The 20,045-nt window shown below is 43.2% G+C and overlaps 1 protein-coding gene across 1 annotated transcript in view; it reads right to left on the bottom strand.

The window, feature by feature from the left end:
- Positions 1-8,626: 8,626 nt before the first annotated feature.
- LOC117468256 (thioredoxin reductase 1, cytoplasmic-like) overlaps positions 8,627-20,045 on the bottom strand; it is a 22,566-nt gene continuing 11,147 nt past the window's right edge. The window contains exons 14-15 of the mRNA XM_034112271.2: positions 12,773-12,907; positions 8,627-9,777 (exon numbers count right to left, since the gene is read on the bottom strand). Coding sequence (XP_033968162.1) covers positions 9,712-9,777; positions 12,773-12,907 — 201 coding nt within the window. The 3' untranslated portion in view covers positions 8,627-9,711. The remainder of the gene's footprint in view (positions 9,778-12,772; positions 12,908-20,045) is intronic.

The raw sequence follows: 20,045 nt of genomic DNA, 5'->3' as shown, positions 1-20,045 counted from the left end.
TAATCATTTATTTTACTTGTTCGAAATAAATGTATCAATCAATGCAAACGCTGGGTATTTAATTTCAAGTCAAGTCTTTGAAGGACTCCACCGACTTGTGCCCACTCGTGATGAGCAGCTTGGCCTCAGACCACCAGTCTCTAGTGGACAATGCTATGCATATTTAAGCATCAGTTCACCCACATCTGGTAACATCTGTTCCTGAAGATAACTTTGGTTTAATTTGTCTAGTTTTTTTTACATCTGATTTTACAATACCAGAAGATAAGAAGTTATCTTAAATAAATCTCATTTTCTTACTGGAAATGCCACCACACCAGCAGAACCAACGGCACTAATTAAAAGTTGGCATATTCTGAGAATGCGGTTTGTCTTGAATAAAGTGTCCCTGCTTCCTGTCAGCTGCAGGCGCCTTCTCAAAGTGCTGCAGGCCGACGTCTCTCAGGCCTCAGAGTCACAGCCAGCAGAGAAGAAGAAGTCAAAATGGTAACTCGTCGCAACCTTCCTTCTTTATTTAGGCACACACTGCGAGTATGTCAGCCTTGCTTGCTGTGTGTCAGTTAAGACAACACTGTGATAGGACGGCACAGTCCTGTCTCCTTTACAAGAGGTCACGACCCCGTGGGTCTTTGGGGAGAGGTGAGAGTTTACACTGGAGAAATCCCAGGCCTGCTAAACATGCCTGAAGCAAGGCGTGGGTATGTATATGGGTGAGCGTGTGTGTGTGTGTGTGTGTGTGTGTGTGTGTGTGTGTGTGTGTGTGTGTGTGTGTGTGTGTGTGTGTGTGTGTGTGTGTGTGTGTGTGTGTGTGTGTGTGTGTGTGAATATGAAGATAGGGGTTCGCTAAGAGGGCATAGAGAATGTAAACAGATCGAGGTAGAGATACACTAAACTGAAAAAACTGAAATGTTGACTTTAAATTAGATTTATTATGTCAACACATTTCACATGACGTTTTAGGGTTAGTTGAAAGCAATAATATTAAGTTTGAGGTAGAGATACGATCCAGCTTTGTTTGTCAAGCACTTTGAAACCTCCAGGCCAAAGTGCTGGAAGTACAGAGAAGTAAATAAATAATAAAATCCCCCCAGCTCACAAACCCAAAAGTGAGTACAAATACAAAAGAAAAGGTAAAAACAAAGTAAACAAGAATAAAATAATACAAGCAATAGGCCGTTGTCTAGATAAGAAGGAGAGTTGTGAAGGAAGTCAAGAACACACACACACACACACACACACACACACACACACACACACACACACACACACACACACACACACGTTGTCTTTAAATGATGTATTATGTCAACAGATTACACATATTTGTATTATGTTAGTTGGAATATTACGTTTAGATAAAACACATTAGGTTCAACTTAATAGTATTGCTTTCATCTAACCTAATACAGTTTGTTGACACAACACATTAAAGTGAACGTGTCAGTTTAATCAGTGCAGTGTCCGTCTCACCCGTGTCATCATGTATAAATACACACACATTACAACTTCTATTCACACACACCCCCTGCTTTAACCTTCTCCTCTTCAATCAGGAAACTCTGGATCAGCACCCTGTCATCGCCACCGCAGAACACAACATCCACTTTGTGACCCGTGCGTGAGTGTGTGTGTGTGTGTGTGTGTGTGTGTGTGTGTGTGTGTGTGTGTGTGTGTGTGTGTGTGTGTGTGTGTGTGTGTGTGTGTGTGTGTGTGCATCTGTGTGTGTGTGCGTGCATCCGTGTGTGCATCCGTGTGTGTGTGTGTGTGTGTGTGTGTGTGTGTGTGTGTGTGTGAGTGTGTGTGAGTGTGTGTTCTAGCATTACTATCCTTGTGGGGACCTACATCTGTTTACATAGTCACGTGTGGGGACCCGCCTCCCTTATGGGGACAAATTGGAGGTCCCCATGAGGGAATCATTAATTTTAGGGTGAAGACTTGGTTAGGTTTAGGATTAGGATAAGTCTCCAGGAAATGCATGTAAGTCAATGTAATGTCCCCTGAAGTGATGTATACATGGTGTGTGTGTGTGTGTGTGTGTGTGTGTGTGTGTGTGTGTGTGTGTGTGTGTGTGTGTGTGTGTGTGTGTGTGTGTGTGTGTGTGTGTGTGTGTGTGTGTGTGTGTGTGTGTGTGTGTGTGTGTGTGTGTGTGTGTGTGTGTGTGTGTGTGTGTGTGTGTGTGTGTGTGTGTGTGTGTGTGTGTGTGTGTGTGTGTGTGTTGGGCTGATGCAATGCCTCGGAGCAGCATCCAGCGCTTCTCGTCACGGGGTTAATAAAGTTTTGGTTCGGTTGTTTTTGTACGAGAAACGCCTGGAAGCCATTTTAATAACATGCAGTTGAGATGAGGTCTCACTTTGTGCTACAGGATAACAACATGTTTTTCCCTCCTGGATAATTATACCAACAACAACAACAACAACAACAACAACATTGTGCTCATCTGTTAAAATGTATTTCTTGGTTTTAAATAAGACGTCTCAAAACCTCAGCAGAAGAAAAACACAGTACTACTCATTGGGGTGAATCGACCCATTACCCGGGCCCTCTTTAAGCGTACTCCAAAGGCTGGATCTAATGTGGATTTTAATAATCGGTTAATGTATTTTTGATTAGTGTTATTTAGCAGATTAAGCTTCAAATCTGAAATACTTCCCTACACTTTGCGCGGCATTAAGATCAGAACAATAATCAACCCGTGCTTTATCTCAAAACGTCAACATAAGGAACCACGCTCTGACACTTCAACACTTTCTGAGTCTTGGCTGTGAATATAATCAGAAAACAATAGAATGGAAACGTGTGGGTTTTAAAGCCAATATCAGCGGTAGAGAACGTGTTGCTGTGTCTTTATGAGTCAGGATCCATCATATCACCGCGTGGTCTGAGGTTCCCTGGAGCATCGTGGGGCTTTTCTTTTAGGGGATTAGAAAAACGAAGAGTCTGCCAGCTGCAGCAGCGGTGACTCACGCAGAGAAACACCTGATCAGAGATGTGACAGCCGTGGGGGGAGTGAGTGTGTGTGTGTGCGTGTGCGTGTGTGTGTGTGTGTGTGTGTGTGTGTGTGTGTGTGTGTGTGTGTGTGTGTGTGTGTGTGTGTTGTGTGTGTGTGTGTGTGTGTGTGTGTGTGTGTGTGTGTGCACTCTTTATCCCAGCAGCACTATTCCTCAGAGGCAATCCCTTCACATCACCACCTATAGACCGACACTATTCTAGATGCAACCTAAGGTATCAACATGTGAGAAATACCACATGTCGTGATGCAGAGTGGCTATTTCAAATTAGCAACAAAGCCGTGCAGACTCTCTGTCTCCAACAGCAGCATTATGGGATTCTTTTTGGGATTCAGTTTCTGATTATGGAAAGAAAAATACCCAGAAAGATTTTATTTTGCCCCGTACAGTAGACCTGTTGTACTGTACAGGTCAGCAGCACTGTATGGCTCAGTTCTGCACAGATTGGCTCCGATACAACACACAGATACCACATGCAGGGGCGGAGATGCAGGATTCAACAAAGCCAATACCTTTATATTTATACTCTTCACTTGCTTGTCAGCATAGGTCGGCATTGATGTACCAGAGCTTGTTTATATTGCCATCATATTGAGAGGTGCAGTGACGCGTCCTGAAACCAGGAAGTAAGCTGCTGGTTCCCTCCACAGAAAGCAATGGGATTTCTCCACAGGGTTTTGGAAAATAGCTGGAAATAAGGTCTGTGGAAAACAAACCTGTTTGATAAATGCACGTTTTGTTCAGCCGGATAATCTCCACATGTCTACCCTACTTTTATAATGTTCTAATCATAAATCTAAACGATAGGTTTTAAAAGGGTTTTAGGACGCGGCACTGCAGCCAACTCCATCGATCAAGCTGAAACTTTCTCCCTCTTCTTCTCATGCTCCCTGTCACTCTCCTTTAACTCCTCCGGTGACTTTCTTTTATTTGAAGATTGTTTTTTGCCCGGCTACCGCTGGTATTAAAAACATTTTGGCGAATGGTTAGGTGGTGCGATAGTCTGTAGTGAAGGAGCGCGCTCCCGCTCACGGGAGCCTGCTCGCGCTGTGCTCCCGCTCACGGGAGCCTGCTCGCGCTGTGCTCCGCAGCAAACAGCTGTTTGCTTTTCACCCAACAACGACAACCGACTCACGGAACGCCATGTTGTAGCGTTGATAAACCAATACCACAGGAAACATTTTTTTTTAAAGCAATATTTGTCGTGGCCCGAGCGGGCAAGTGGAAAGTACGTTATGCTGGCCCGGGGTGTCTAAATAGTACTTCCGGGCCAGCGGGCCATTTATAATGTCGAGCCCTGGATCCTCTTCGATTAACTTGTGACAGGACTTCTGTACCTATTCTCCAGCGAGCAAGATTTTTATTAAATACCTCCATCCCTCTCATCACAACAAGACTCTACACCAGGGGTGTCAAACTCAAGGCCCGGGCCGCAACTTCATTTTATGTGGCCCCGCAAGAGCTTGCAAAGAATGTAATACGTTTATTATACGATTAAATGCCGCTTTACAGAATCAGGTTGACCATAAACTACATGCCCCACAATGCATCTCGTTTTGTGACATGGCACTGAAGAGACTTGCAATTATTTGCTTTCAGACGTAGTTAATTACTAAGTCATTATCCTATCCGATAATAATCCAATTCAGAGGCAATAATGTAATATAACACATTATTTTATATATATTATATATTTATATATATGTATATTTTATATAGTTACAACCGGCCCTTTGAGTGCAACCATAATGCTGAAGTGGCCCGCGATGAAATTGAGTTTGACACCCCTGCTCTACACTGTAAAGAGCGCGCAGCCTTCACTGTGTTTACCTTCAGAATCATTAGAAAGACTAAAGAGCGACCGCAGGCAGGCTGATGAGTTTTAACTTCATCTTCAAGTCAAGGTAAGACTGCAATGTTATTGAAAATGGGATCTTACTAAGAGAGAACAATTCAATATTTAAATGATAAAATTACATGTTTTGGGTATCCTTCTGTTGAACTGTCTGTTTAAAATTAATTGAAGCATCAGACAAAAAAAGCTTTTGAAAATAATATTATATTTTGATTTAGGTCAAAATATAATATTTGTAAACCTGAAGAGTCAGTGCCTCACCAGCCATGAACCTCACTGCAGAAGCTTATAGACATCTAAGTTGTTTGTGCCCCACCACTTTTCTACATATAAAAACGCTACTGAGGCTACTTGATTTTTGTATTCTGATTACGTAACGCCGTTACATGTATTCCGTAACCCAACCCTGTGTACAGATCATCAGTCCTGACTCCTGTGTACAGATCAGTTCGATAAAGTCATGCCTAAACAGCGACATTTTACACGATAAATACGGGTTTAAATAGCAGCATTTGCCACGGAAGGCGAGTGGCAGCTACAGTAAACCTTCTCTTACTCTGGCATCTTGTGGCAACTCCCGTTGAGCAGCGGCAGATGCCTCGGCAAGTTGTGGCACCTGTGGCATATGCCGGAAGTACTTGCCACAGATACCACAGAGTAGCAGCCTCTGTGGCATATGCCGGAAATACATGCCACTGCCTGCAGATGCCACGAAATGCGCTTGCTGTCTCTCACAACTGCACCGCCTAAACAAATCGATATGTCAACACACAGGATGCCATGAATCAAACACACACACATTGCTCCACACACACATACACAACAGAGAGAGAAGAGAGGGAGGTCCTACCTGGTTGGAACATACTTTGGAAATAAAAGATGACCAGAATAAAGGATCCCAAACAAGTGGCAAATAGCATCCGGCATGTCCTGCTCATCCTCATCAGCTCGCTCAGAGGCTGTTTCATGTCGGGGGGGGGTGCTGCTCGCTCCGTAGGGGGGATTGAATGGTTGAAGGGCCGGTGTGTGTGTGCGTGTGTGTGTGTTGTTTGCTCCGGAGTTTTGGTGGCACTGACTGTACGCCGGTCAATGAGCTGAATGCATCCAACACGGAGCGCACCACTTCTGAACTGCTGGAGGGGGGGGGGGGGGGGGAGTAGCAGGAGCAACGTAACGGTGACGCACACACCCCTACATTGTGAGGGAATGGGCGCGTCCAGATGTGCGCTACTTTTCAGGACGGTCACAATGAAACCTGTTGTTCTCTAAAACGAGTATTTTATTTTAAAGAAGAACGGATGAGGACATTATTATAAGATTTAAAAGGTGATGGATTTGATGGAAGTATTGTTTTTTTTATATACCTGAAATGTTATATTCACAGGAAGAAATGGTCTGACTCCGAACCAGATATGGCACATTTTTACTTGGAATTGACAAAATATGGAACCACTATTCAAAATAATAAGGCAATCAAGACCAAAATGTCTTTCTATATTGTTTAAACATCCTTATTATTACTTTCTCCCTTACTCAATGCACTCTGATGCAATGTACAGTTTTAACTTTGTACCTTTAATCGTCTATTTAAAAGGTACGTCTAGTCTATGCTATTTTAAGTTTGTTTTGATGTCTTTTACTCGTTACATTACATGACATGTCACATGTTAGACGCTTTTATCCAAAGCCACCATACTCAATACTGTGGGCAATCCCCACAGGAGCAATTTGGGGTGAAGTGTCTTCAGGGACACAACGACATGCTGACTGCAGTGGGGTTTGAACCTGTACCCCCCTGATCCGAACACCATCGCACAACCCACTGCACCACACGCCTTCCTACATACTGTATATCAATTTTCTGTGAGTTTTTCAAGAGATGTCTACTGTGAAGCACTTTGAACTGCAAGTCTTGTATGAAAGGTACAAATAAAGATTATTATTACCGTCCCTCTATTTTGTTCGACCTACGATAAATGAACTGCATTGCTTTGCTCTCAGCTTTCATCTAACTTTACATTTACTACTGCTTAGAATTTTCCTTTCATTTTGTATTTCAGTTTTTTCTTTGTTTCTTTGTTGTGATTTGGTTTTAAAAATATGAGTTTCTATTCAGAACAAAGGGCATCTGTTTAATGAAATAAGCCGATAGATAAAAAGTATTACAATACTGGGGTGGTACAAGTTCAACTGATATTGATAGCAACACCAATTGCAGCACAAATAGCATGAGTGCAGTTTCAGTGATTACCCTCAGAGCAGAGTTGTATTGCTAGCGCTCACATAAAGTAATAATATCATTAGTAATCATGGTAGCAGTATTACAGTGGTTGCATTAGCAGAATCAATTCGACTGTAATGTGTTTCATTAAACCACACATTGCTGCATCAGCGTTATTTGTATGTATTTCCCACATTGCTCTCTTATATTCCACATACAGCTACAGTGCCATCTAGTGGTGCTACAGGACACTCGGGTGAACTCTGTCCAAGAGCAAGGCAGTGATTGATCGCCTAGACCAGGGGTGTCAAACTCAATTTCATCGCGGGCCACATTCGCATTATGGTTGCACTCAAAGGGCCGGTTGTAACTTTAAGACTATATAAATATACATATATAAATATATCATATATATAAAATAATGTATTATATTACATCATTGCCTCTGCATTGGATTATCATCGGATAACTTCATAATTAACTACGTCTGAAAGCAGAAGTCTAGGGCAAATAATTGCAAGTCTTTTCAGTGCGTATGTCCCAAAATGATTTTAAAAGAAAAGCCAAATTCTGGAGAAAAAATAAATAGAAGTGACATTTTGAAATAAAAATCTAATTCTGAGAAAAAGGAATTCTATGAAAAAATGGATATTTTGAAGAAAAAAAGGCAAATTCTGAGAAAAAAGTCATATTTGAGATGCATTGTGGGACATGTAGTTTATGGGCAACGTGCTTCTGTAGCATGTAACCGTATAATAAACATTATATTCTTGTGGGGCCACATAAAATGAAGTCGCGGGCCGAATGTGGCCCCTGGGCCTTAAGTTTGACACCCCTGGCCTAGACCGCCAAGCAGCTTCTTAACCTTACACACCAAATGATGCATTCATGGCTGTTTCGTGCACACGCTGAGAGATACTGCACTTTCTGTAATTAGGATATCTGTCTTACAAGCAGGTCGGAGAATCAGAAGGTGGTCTGGAGGATAACCTCTAAAGAGAATGTGCATTTAATGGAAACAATGTTAAAGGTGGGGTAGGTAAGTTTCAGAAACCGGCTCGAGATACACTTTTTGTTATATTCCATGGAATGTTCTTAACATCCCGATAGCAATGAATATCTGAAGTGCTTTGACAAAAAATCCATAAAAAAATGTCATCTGTAGAAGCCGTAATACTGTAAAAAGTACAACCAATCGATTGGATGGCCTACCTGCCTGTCAGCCTTCCATCGGGGCACAAACTTATCTCGTGCCCTCATTGGTCATGTGCGCGTTCGTGTGTGTTGGGGGAGGGGCTCTGTGAGGAAGTGGCAGATTTTCTCCGGTTGTGTATTTTCAAATTCTAGCGATCTCGAGCCGGTTTCTCAAACTTACCTACCCCACCTTTAAGATATTCATTGCTATCGGGATGTTAAGAGCATTCCATGGAATATAACAAAAAGTGTATCTCGAGCCGGTTTCTGAAACGTACCTACCCCACCTTTAAGCAAGCAACAGTATAATGCACGTTGACATGGGAAGAATGGGCTGCCAACAATAGCTGGTTTAAATGATTTATTGGAGCTCGCAATGTTTTGAACAGACATCCCCAGTCAACTCGTTTTTCTTTTTGTAGTCCTCGCTGTTCGCGTCCGGATATCGCCATCGTAACCACAACCTCACACACTGGTACTGAATGTGCATCAAAGTGTTCCTATCCGGCCAAATATATCAAAAGATGTATGTAAACGACAGAAGAAGCGATCGAAATGTGTATTTCAGTCGAAGGCCACGCCTCCACATCTGTCAACCAGTTGATCGGGGAACCAGTTAAACCGGAACACCCGCAGCTCACAAAGAATACAAAGGACGCCCTTGCACGAACGTATGCAGAGTGCGGAGCTGAGGAGGTGGGGGGACTTCAGCGACATGCTTTTATGAAATACCCGCACTCCAGTCTCGCATTAGTTTCTATGAGACACTTAGTTTAATGCCCTGCATGAATATGTAACTGTTGTTTTAAGAGCGGCACTGTGCTCAGAGGCAGAGAGAGAATATAGAAGAGGGAAAGCAAACAATAGAGCGAATCACAAACGCTGGCCTAATGTCTCTAAAAACACAGTGAGCATACATTAAAGAGAGAGCATTCGCCAATAAGCACTATTTATTTGGGTACTTCCATAATCCCCTTCTCGTTCATTACATGAAAATAAGGCTGTAAAACCACGTCATGGAAAGAGTATAATCCTGAGCTTTAACTCCATTTAAACGCACCCAGTCCTGGAGCCTTATCACTGTCCTGCAGCCTGTAGAAACTCCGCGAAAGCTTACAGAGACTTTCAGGCAGAACCTCGGGGAGCTTCTTATCTTCCGTACATTTTAAGCGAATCAATGGTTCTGTACTCCGTATTTCAAAGCTACGCACAAAGCCATTGTTTGAAAAAAAGTGTAAACAAACTTAAAAGTAGAAAACGAGACGTGTGTCAGGCGCAGTGTCATCAGTCCTCGCCCGCCTGCAGGACAGGATGCAGGTGAGGACGTCATTGGATGGTGAGATAGCCAAACTGCCGCTAACACACGTCAAATGCCTCCCTGCTGTCTTACACTGTTGCTATAGGCAACTGTGATTGACAGCAGGGGGCTACCCTCAGCAGTTTCCTCTCATCATCAAGGCCTCAGTCATGCGCTGGGTTTCCGTCAAGGAGCTGAACACCTGGGCAACAAAGAGAGACGTATCAGTGTGTGAGAATGGGAGAAAATACTATACAAGTATAAACAGGTGTATTATTCAGCGACGTGTGAAAGTTGGAAATCTGAGACTAAATCAGGACATATTGGCTTTCAGATCTGGAGTACAAACGGCCTTATGTCGTATTAGGATGAATACATGATACTCAGATAAGTTTAAAGAGGCCCTATTATGATTTTTGAATTGTTCCTATTCCTGTAGCGTGTGAAATACAGGTTTTTGTGCAATGGTCTGAAAAGACTAAAGTAGAGACACTACATACTGATATACACCTGAACATCAGCAGGAGAGGACTCTTTAAAGTAGAGACACTACATACTGATATACACCTGAACATCAGCAGGAGAGGACTCTTTAAAGTAGAGACACTACATACTGATATACACCTGAACATCAGCAGGAGAGGACTCTTTAAAGTAGAGACACTACACACTGATATACACCTGAACATCAGCAGGAGAGGACTCTTTAAAGTAGAGACACTACATACTGATATACACCTGAACATCAGCAGAAGAGGACTCTTTAAAGTAGAGACACTACACACTGATATACACCTGAACATCAGCAGGAGAGGACTCTTTAAAGTGGAGACACTACATACTGATATACACCTGAACATCAGCAGGAGAGGACTCTTTAAAGTAGAGACACTACATACTGATATACACCTGAACATCAGCAGGAGAGGACTCTTTAAAGTAGAGACACTACATACTGATATACACCTGAACATCAGCAGGAGAGGACTCTTTAAAGTAGAGACACTACATACTGATATACACCTGAACATCAGCAGGAGAGGACTCTTTAAAGCAGAGACACTACATACTGATATACACCTGAACATCAGCAGGAGAGGACTCTTTAAAGTAGAGACACTACATACTGATATACACCTGAACATCAGCAGGAGAGGACTCTTTAAAGTAGAGACACTACATACTGATATACACCTGAACATCAGCAGGAGAGGACTCTTTAAAGTAGAGACACTACATACTGATATACACCTGAACATCAGCAGGAGAGGACTCTTTAAAGTAGAGACACTACATACTGATATACACCTGAACACCAGCAGGAGAGGACTCTTTAAAGTAGAGACACTACATAATGATATACACCTGAACATCAGCAGGAGAGAACTCTTTAAAGTAGAGACACTACATACTGAGATACACCTGAACATCAGCAGGAGAGGACTCTTTAAAGTAGAGACACGACATACTGATATACACCTGAACATCAGCAGGAGAGGACTCTTTAAAGTAGAGACACTACATACTGATATACACCTGAACATCAGCAGGAGAGGACTCTTTAAAGTAGAGACACTACATTCTGATATGGAACCTGAACATCAGCAGGAGAGGACTCTTTAAAGTGGAGACACTACATACTGATATACATCTGAACATCAGCAGGAGAGGACTCTTTAAAGTAGAGACACTACATACTGATATCAGCCTGAACATCAGCAGGAGAGGACTCTTTAAAGTAGAGACACTACATACTGATATACACCTGAACTTCAGCAGGAGAGGACTCTTTAAAGTAGAGACACTACATACTGATATACACCTGAACATCAGCAGGAGAGGACTCTTTAAAGTAGAGACACTACATACTGATATACACCTGAACATCAGCAGAAGAGGACTCTTTAAAGTAGAGACACTACATACTGATATACACCTGAACATCAGCAGGAGAGGACTCTTTAAAGTAGAGACACTACATTCTGATATGGAACCTGAACATCAGCAGGAGAGGACTCTTTAAAGTGGAGACACTACATACTGATATACACCTGAACATCAGCAGGAGAGGACTCTTTAAAGTGGAGACAGCTTCCCTCAGAGCATCGATAACAGGATCAATCAGTCCAGAAGGATCTACGATGAATCATTAAATCGCATCTCAAAACCCTTTCTTAGCGGACATTGCCAGGTCCTCTATTTAACACCCGATTCAAAGCCTTATTAATTAAGTTTGGAAAGCGTTGAGGATTAACCCGCTCATGTCCTGCGAGGTCAGTCTCCACGGAGAGGTTTATTAAATATTGCTATGAATAATTCAGACGGGCAGTCAGAGCAGGAAACTCATTTGAATCTGCTGCTCTGGCACTGACCCGAGACACTCAAGCTTTTTCCAAGGACTACACATGGTACGATCTGAAAACGGACGTCTCAGCACAGTGTGAACAGAGCGAGACTGGACATCGAGGAGGTGACAGGGGGGGAAATGTATTGTCGCAGCAGGTCGCCATATTGTGCCTTGAAGGGACGGTGCAGATTGTTAGAAGCGGGGTATTGTTCACAGTCAGTGATTGGATGAAGTTGACGGAGGTTGGTTGGGTTCAAAAAGTAGACGGGAGTAAAGGCAGAGAAGTAAATCAACGTAATTCTGTGGACGGGGGTTGTGGGGAAACTTATTTTAGCCACCTAACAAAAGGCTAAAAACGACTTTTCACTGTCTGACTTTTCTTTCTTACTTTCCCCAAAGCAACCAGAGTCCATTGGAATAATAAGACATTTAACTCACATGACACAAAAGTAGCTGGGCTACCATATCAGCTATTGGTTATTTAATATGTGTAACTGGTGGAGGTACACCAGCAACTCCTCCTTACTGTGGGGGAAATGTATGTTTTTTTTAAAATTATATCGCCTTAGCAAGAACACAGATAACGACTACAGTTCCATGTTGAAAAGAGAAATCCTATGGCAAGCAAAAGTGGTCAAAAAGGATATTGATATATTGCATACATTTAAACTGCGACTGCATTTTCAGGCGGCTAAAATGAAAATGTTGACTCCTATGTACTGTCCACCAACTATGAAAAGTACCTTATGCTACTCCATTTTAAACTAACTTCACTATCCCTTTGATAGCCGTCATAGTGCAGCTGTTTTTATGCAAAAGAATGCCGCCGATGATGATGAAGGATTCTGACCTGGGCGGACCCGGGTTGGAGGCCCACCGTGGCGTCCAGCTGCTGTTTGGTGAGTCCACCTTTCATCGCTGCGGCGAAGCCTTGGAGGATGTCTCCGGCGTTCGGGCCCAGGATGTGGACACCAAGCACTCGCTCCTGTGGAGGAGCAGCAGGTTATACGGGGGTCCACTGAAGTTTAAACAATGTCCTGTTCGACACGAAAAGTCTCTGAGTCTGAAGCAGGAGCGGCAACATCACATCCCAAAACCATCCTCTTCTTCATGTCTCTTCTACATCAACATGTGTCCCCTCTTCTTCATGTCTCTTCTACATCAACATGTGTCCCCTCTTCTTCATGTCTCTTCTACATCAACATGTGTCCCCTCTTCTTCATGTCTCTTCTACATCAACATGTGTCCCCTCTTCTTCATGTCTCTTCTACATCAACATGTGTCCCCTCTTCTTCATGTCTCTTCTACATCAACATGTGTCCCCTCTTCTTCATGTCTCTTCTACATCAACATGTGTCCCCTCTTCTCCATGTCTCTTCTACATCAACATGTGTCCCCTCTTCTTCATGTCTCTTCTACATCAACATGTGTCCCCTCTTCTTCATGTCTCTTCTACATCAACATGTGTCCCCTCTTCTTCATGTCTCTCCTACATCAACATGTGTCCCCTCTTCTTCATGTCTCTTCTACCTCAACATGTGTCCCCTCTTCTTCATGTCTCTTCTACATCAACATGTGTCCCCTCTTCTTCATGTCTCTTCTTCATCAACATGTGTCCCCTCTTCTTCATGTCTCTTCTACATCAACATGTGTCTCCTCTTCTCCATGTCTCTTCTACATCAACACGTGTCCCCTCTTCTTCATGTCTCTTCTACATCAACATGTGTCCCCTCTTCTCCATGTCTCTTCTACATCAACATGTGTCCCCTCTTCTTCCTGTCTCTTCTACATCAACATGTGTCCCCTCTTCTTCATGTCTCTTCTACATCAACATGTGTCCCCTCTTCTCCATGTCTCTTCTACATCAACATGTGTCCCCTCTTCTTCATGTCTCTTCTACATCAACATGTGTCCCCTCTTCTCCATGTCTCTTCTACATCAACATGTGTCCCCTCTTCTTCATGTCTCTTCTACATCAACATGTGTCCCCTCTTCTCCATGTCTCTTCTACATCAACATGTGTCCCCTCTTCTTCATGTCTCTTCTACATCAACATGTGTCTCCTCTTATCCATGTCTCTTCTACATCAACATGTGTCCCCTCTTCTCCATGTCTCTTCTACATCAACATGTGTCCCCTCTTCTTCATGTCTCTTCTACATCAACATGTGTCCCCTCTTCTTCATGTCTCTTCTACATCAACATGTGTCCCCTCTTCTTCATGTCTCTTCTACATCAACATGTGTCCCCTCTTCTCCATGTCTCTTCTACATCAACATGTGTCCCCTCTTCTTCATGTCTCTTCTACATCAACATGTGTCCCCTCTTCTCCATGTCTCTTCTACATCAACATGTGTCCCCTCTTCTTCATGTCTCTTCTACATCAACATGTGTCCCCTCTTCTCCATGTCTCTTCTACATCAACATGTGTCCCCTCTTCTTCATGTCTCTTCTACATCAACATGTGTCCCCTCTTCTTCGTGTCTCTTCTACATCAACATGTGTCCCCTCTTCTCCGTGTCTCTTCTACATCAACATGTGTCCCCTCTTCTTCGTGTCTCTTCTACATCACCATGTCCCCTCTTCTTCATGTCTCTTCTACATCAACATGTGTCCCCTCTTCTTCATGTCTCCTCTACATCAACATGTGTCCCCTCTTCTTCATGTCTCTTCTACATCAACATGTGTCCCCTCTTCTTCATGTCTCTTCTACATCAACATGTGTCCCCTCTTCTCCATGTCTCTTCTACATCAACATGTGTCCCCTCTTCTTCATGTCTCTTCTACATCAACATGTGTCCCCTCTTCTTCATGTCTCTTCTACATCAACATGTGTCCCCTCTTCTTCATGTCTCTTCTACATCAACATGTGTCCCCTCTTCTCCATGTCTCTTCTACATCAACATGTGTCCCCTCTTCTTCATGTCTCTTCTACATCAACATGTGTCCCCTCTTCTTCATGTCTCTTCTACATCAACATGTGTCCCCTCTTCTTCATGTCTCTTCTACATCAACATGTGTCCCCTCTTCTTCATGTCTCTTCTACATCAACATGTGTCCCCTCTTCTTCATGTCTCTTCTACATCAACATGTGTCCCCTCTTCTTCATGTCTCTTCTACATCAACATGTGTCCCCTCTTCTTCATGTGTCTTCTACATCAACATGTGTCCCCTCTGTGGAAAGAGACTCTGAAAGTTTCAGGAACAAAGATTCTCTCTCTTTTTGATCCATTTCTATAAAAACCTGTCTGAAAACGAGCTGATCAGATTTTGGCCCCTTTATGATGTCATAATGATGTGTTGTCTTGGGTAACCATTAGCCAATCACCACCAAGGTAACCCCCCCCCCCCCCCCCATTGAGTTCTTTGTAACCAAATGTCTCTCAGAGGGGCGTGGGGAGGGGCTCCTTATTTTCATCTAAAGTAACAGACAGAGAATCAGCACTTTGGAAACAGGGCTGAAACAGAGGGGATTATGGGTAATGCTGCTACGATCTGTTTGGTGTTTCAGCCAATCAGAGACAGGCTCTGTATATATCCGAGTCCTGTAATATATTGATGAAAAACAGTATAGTAGGGGAACTTTAAGTCAAGCCTCTGTTCTTCAAATGCTTTAAATGGCGGCATTGTATTTTAATTGCGACCCAGCCAGGGAATAAAGTGATAATGAGAATATTGATATTAACACAGCTACCAGCAGAGAGGCCTTCTGAGATGCAGTTCCCTCGAGGTGGGCCAGATCAGGGCGACACAAGCTGTGGGTGGAACAATGCGGGGAGAACTGTTGCACACTTTGAGGCATAACGATTAAATATCTCAGGAGAAAAAACAAAGAATCCGATTATAGCTGAGAGAGGCGAAGTGTGCGGGGCTTCATTTACATATTAGATATTAGATATGATTAGATGGTGATATCTAATCACATGCAGGGGAGCACTTTATATTGGATCAGGCACTTCATCATGCTCCTCACTTTACTTTGCTAATGCGTCGCATGGTGGAGAGATTCCAGGGTGTTCAAATAAATAACTATTTTGGAGGTTAAAATCAGATTTAAGGGTAAATATTTTCTATTTTAAGGGTGTTTAAACCTGCACTTAAGATTAGTGGTGGATTATGTTTTTTTGTATTTGAAACAGAATTTGAAGCTTATTGCAGAAATTCAATACTTGTTTAGTTTAGAGTATTTGAAGACAAAGTGTTACATTATACTATATTGTAGTGTTATTAAAATGGCATGCTCTTGAAATCAATGATATCATAATTTTCCAGTATTGTTTGAATAATGTCAGGAATACGGTTATGGCAAAAATACCCTGACATATTATTTTGGGGACTTAAACCAAAAACAAAGAGCTGAAGACAAGCCAAAGTATCCCTCTTTACACAACGCAAAGTTTTTGTAGCAATTGTTAATATTAGAATATTGATGAGAGCAGCTTTTAAAACAGGACATCCTACCTGCTCGGGGACGTGGCAGATGACTTTCACGTAGCAGGAGTATTTATTCCTGGCAGGAAGTTCCCACTCCAGCGGCCAGTAGTAGCTGTGATACACCTGCAGGAGGAAGGACATTTAGAATTTAGAGTGTGTGTGTGTGTGTGTGTGTGTGTGTGTGTGTGTGTGTGTGTGTGTGTGTGTGTGTGTGTGTGTGTGTGTGTGTGTGTGTGTGTGTGTGTGTGTGTGTGTGTGTGTGTGTGTGTGTGTGTGTGTGTGTGTGTGTGTGTGTGTGTGTGTGTGTGTGGACTAGCATTACTATACTTGTGGGGACCTACATTTACATAGTCACGTGTGGGGACTGGCTTCCCTTATGGGGACAAATTGGAGGTCCCCATGAGGGGATCATTAATTTTAGGGTGAAGACTTGGTTAGGGTTAGGCATGTGTTGGTTATGGTTAAGGTTAGGATAAGTCTCCAGGAAATGCATGTAAGTCAATGTAATGTCCCCTGAAGTGATGTATACATGGTGTGTGTGTGTGTGTGTGTGTGTGTGTGTGTGTGTGTGTGTGTGTGTGGTGTGTGTGTGTGTGTGTGTGTGTGTGTGTGTGTGTGTGTGTGTGTGTGTGTGTGTGTGTGTGTGTGTGTGTGTGTGTGTGTGTGTGTGTGTGTGTGTGTGTGTGTGTGTGTGTGTGTGTGTGTGTGTGTGTGTGTGTGTGTGTACCTCGACACTGGCTTCTCCAAATGTAGCATTGGCCTTCTCCTCGGTCAGACCGCAGGCAGCATACTCCATTTGAGTCAGCACCACAACGGGAACGTTGGTGTACTCACACTGTGAATGATACGTTAGATTAGCTCAAATAATGCCTCGTCTGCAGCTCTGGATCACAGCCACACTTTCAAAAAAGAAAAAACTCTACATGCATTAAAAGAATCCAACAAAAAAACAACACAAACCTGGTCATAAAATCAATAGTTTCAGTGTTAAAATGATGCAAACAAGTACAAAGTGTACCAAGGTGGGGTCTGAGGGGCCTCTCAAACTAATCCTCGCACACACACTACTGAAACATCTGGCCTTGCACACACACTACTGAAAACATCTGGCCTTGCACACACACTACTGAAAACATCTGGCCTTGCACACACACTACTGAAACATCTGGCCTTGCACACACACTACTGAAATACTCTCACATTCACTGCTGAACACCTCACACACACACACACACACACACACACACACACACACACACACACACACACACACACACACACACACACACACACACACACAAATAAAGTCAGACTTATTGTCTCATATGCAGCTTCTGGATCACAACCACACTTTAAAAAATCCACGGGAAAAAGAAAAAAAATCCAACAAAACACAACGTGAACCTGGTCATCAAACCAAATGTACAAAGTGTGTACCAAGGTGGTGTCTCCTCTGAAGAGCCGACGGGCCAGCAGCGTCCCAGCATGCACTGCGAGGCCGGTGGTGGAGGGGCGTCCGTGCTGCACCGATCCGACGGCGTAAATATGATCCGCATCGGTCTGATCCCTCTCGTTCACCAGGATCCTGCCACCGCTGCACGGATGAGACACACAGGAACTTCATTCAATTTCAATTCAAAGCTTTATTGTCATGTGCACATCAGCTACAGTGTAGACAGGGCAATGAAAAACGTTGGTCACAGGCTTCTCCAACAGTGCAACACATATATAGGACAAATAAAACAGATAAAATAGTGCAAGTAAATAGGAATAAAGAAGGACATGCTGTGTAAACATCTGGGTCAAAGAGAGAGGTTTCACACACTCTGGGCTGCACTGCACTCCAACACACTCCAGACCAAGGTCACCAGTGGAGGCTTTTCTTCCAACGCTGAGCAGCACCTGAACACAGAGAGAGACGTTGAGACACCGCGATGTTGTCCTGAAGAAATGCCGATTGAAACTAATAGGATAAGATATGATAACAGTAGATAAGAAATGTTTGCGTGGCAGCAGCATAAAACCACAAGGCATTGCACAGAAGAGAAATTAAAAGACATAAACAATCCAACATCTCGAATAGAAATAAAAAACGTCAAACGTGGAAATACAAGGATGTAGAAGCGTACCGTGTCAAAGCCTCTCTGTTCAGTTTGGCCGTCTGCGGTGATGATGGTGACTCGAAGTCGTCCCGTAGAAGACTGTGTTGGTGTTGGAGAACCACCTGATAGAAAAGAATATGTAACGTGTCTAATCTGGATATAACTTGTTAATTAACTTGTAAAATGCTGCCTCAAAGTTACATTTCTATTCCCTCTAATGCACACATCTCCCTATATCTATTCTTCATTACTTCCCTATCCTGCCTGTGGCTTTGAAAACTGTTCACAGATAAAGTTTCACTTGTTTAAAAATGGCCCTTAAACAGCCGGTCACTGCAGCTTGTGATAAATGATCCTCACAGCGGAGGAAATAGTGCATTTGGTGCCGGCTTTGTTCAGCAGTGGATTCATCTTCATTTGGTGCTCTAGTAAATATTTATAGAAGCTGTATGGTGTGTGTGTGGTGTGTGTGTGTGTGTGTGTGTGTGTGTGTGTGTGTGTGTGTGTGTGTGTGTGTGTGTGTGTGTGTGTGTGTGTGTGTGTGTGTGTGTGGTGTGTGTGTGTGTGTGTGTGGTGTGTGTGTGGTGTGTGTGTGTGTGTGTGTCATCCATTGCAACTGCGAGGCTAATTTATGTTTTCAACAGTTTTTGGACAACAATGGAGCTTTACGGCATGAAGGGATTGTAAGATTTACTGTATGAGGTTTATAAACACACACTACTACCATCACATCAGCGCATTTCGCCTCTAAACTATTTGTATCACAGCTATTTCTTCAAATGTATTATTCCATGTAACATTTTCCAGATATATTTAAAGGGGACCTATCATGCAACGGATCTGATACAGACTGATACAGATTTGAATTGTTCTGACGTCAGAAAAGGGGTGCTCCGCCTATACGGGCCACTCTCCACCTCCGACGCTGTAGTACATATGCCAGGCCTGTAGGTGGCGCTGTAGTCTGCCACAAAAGCAGCGAAGAAGACTTCTCACAGAATCAGCCCTTACAAAAACAGGGCTGGAAAAGAGCAAATAGAGCGAAATGAGGCGTGGCTAAAATGCAGACATGTTTTATATAGGTGTGGCCCTACAATATATTTTTAAATATAGCATGATAGGTCCACTTTAACTTATATATACCTATATGCCTCGTTGTACTGTGCAATGACCATAAACTTGAACCTAATCTAAATGTAATCTAATAAGAAATGTAATCAGTTGCCTGACCTGAACCGTCCTCCTTAGCTTCAGTCTTCTCCACCTGACACAGAGAAGCAGAACAACATTTAAAGAAAGCTCATTTCAAGTTAGAATCCTTCCTGTCTTTGTCTTTATCATTACCTTGGCGAGTGTGCACTTGTGAAGCGTTTCCACTCCACTGACGATCATGTGGTTTTCTATCTTCTCTGCCATCTTCTGATCAAACCCCGGCAGCAGGTCCGGCTGCAGGAGGACGGTGACCGGCAGGCCGAGGCCAAACAGGAAGTCAGCGAACTCCAAACCCTCAGAAGACCCGCCCACAACCAGGGTCCGACCTGGAGGGTGAGGCAGGGAGAGGAGGTCCTCACTGTGGGGGAGAGGGGAG

The sequence above is a fragment of the Pseudochaenichthys georgianus genome, chromosome 23 (genome assembly GCF_902827115.2).
Source record: "Pseudochaenichthys georgianus chromosome 23, fPseGeo1.2, whole genome shotgun sequence".
Lineage (NCBI taxonomy): Eukaryota > Metazoa > Chordata > Actinopteri > Perciformes > Channichthyidae > Pseudochaenichthys > Pseudochaenichthys georgianus.
Note: the sequence above shows the minus strand (reverse complement) of the source record. Positions and strands in the feature narration are given on the sequence as shown.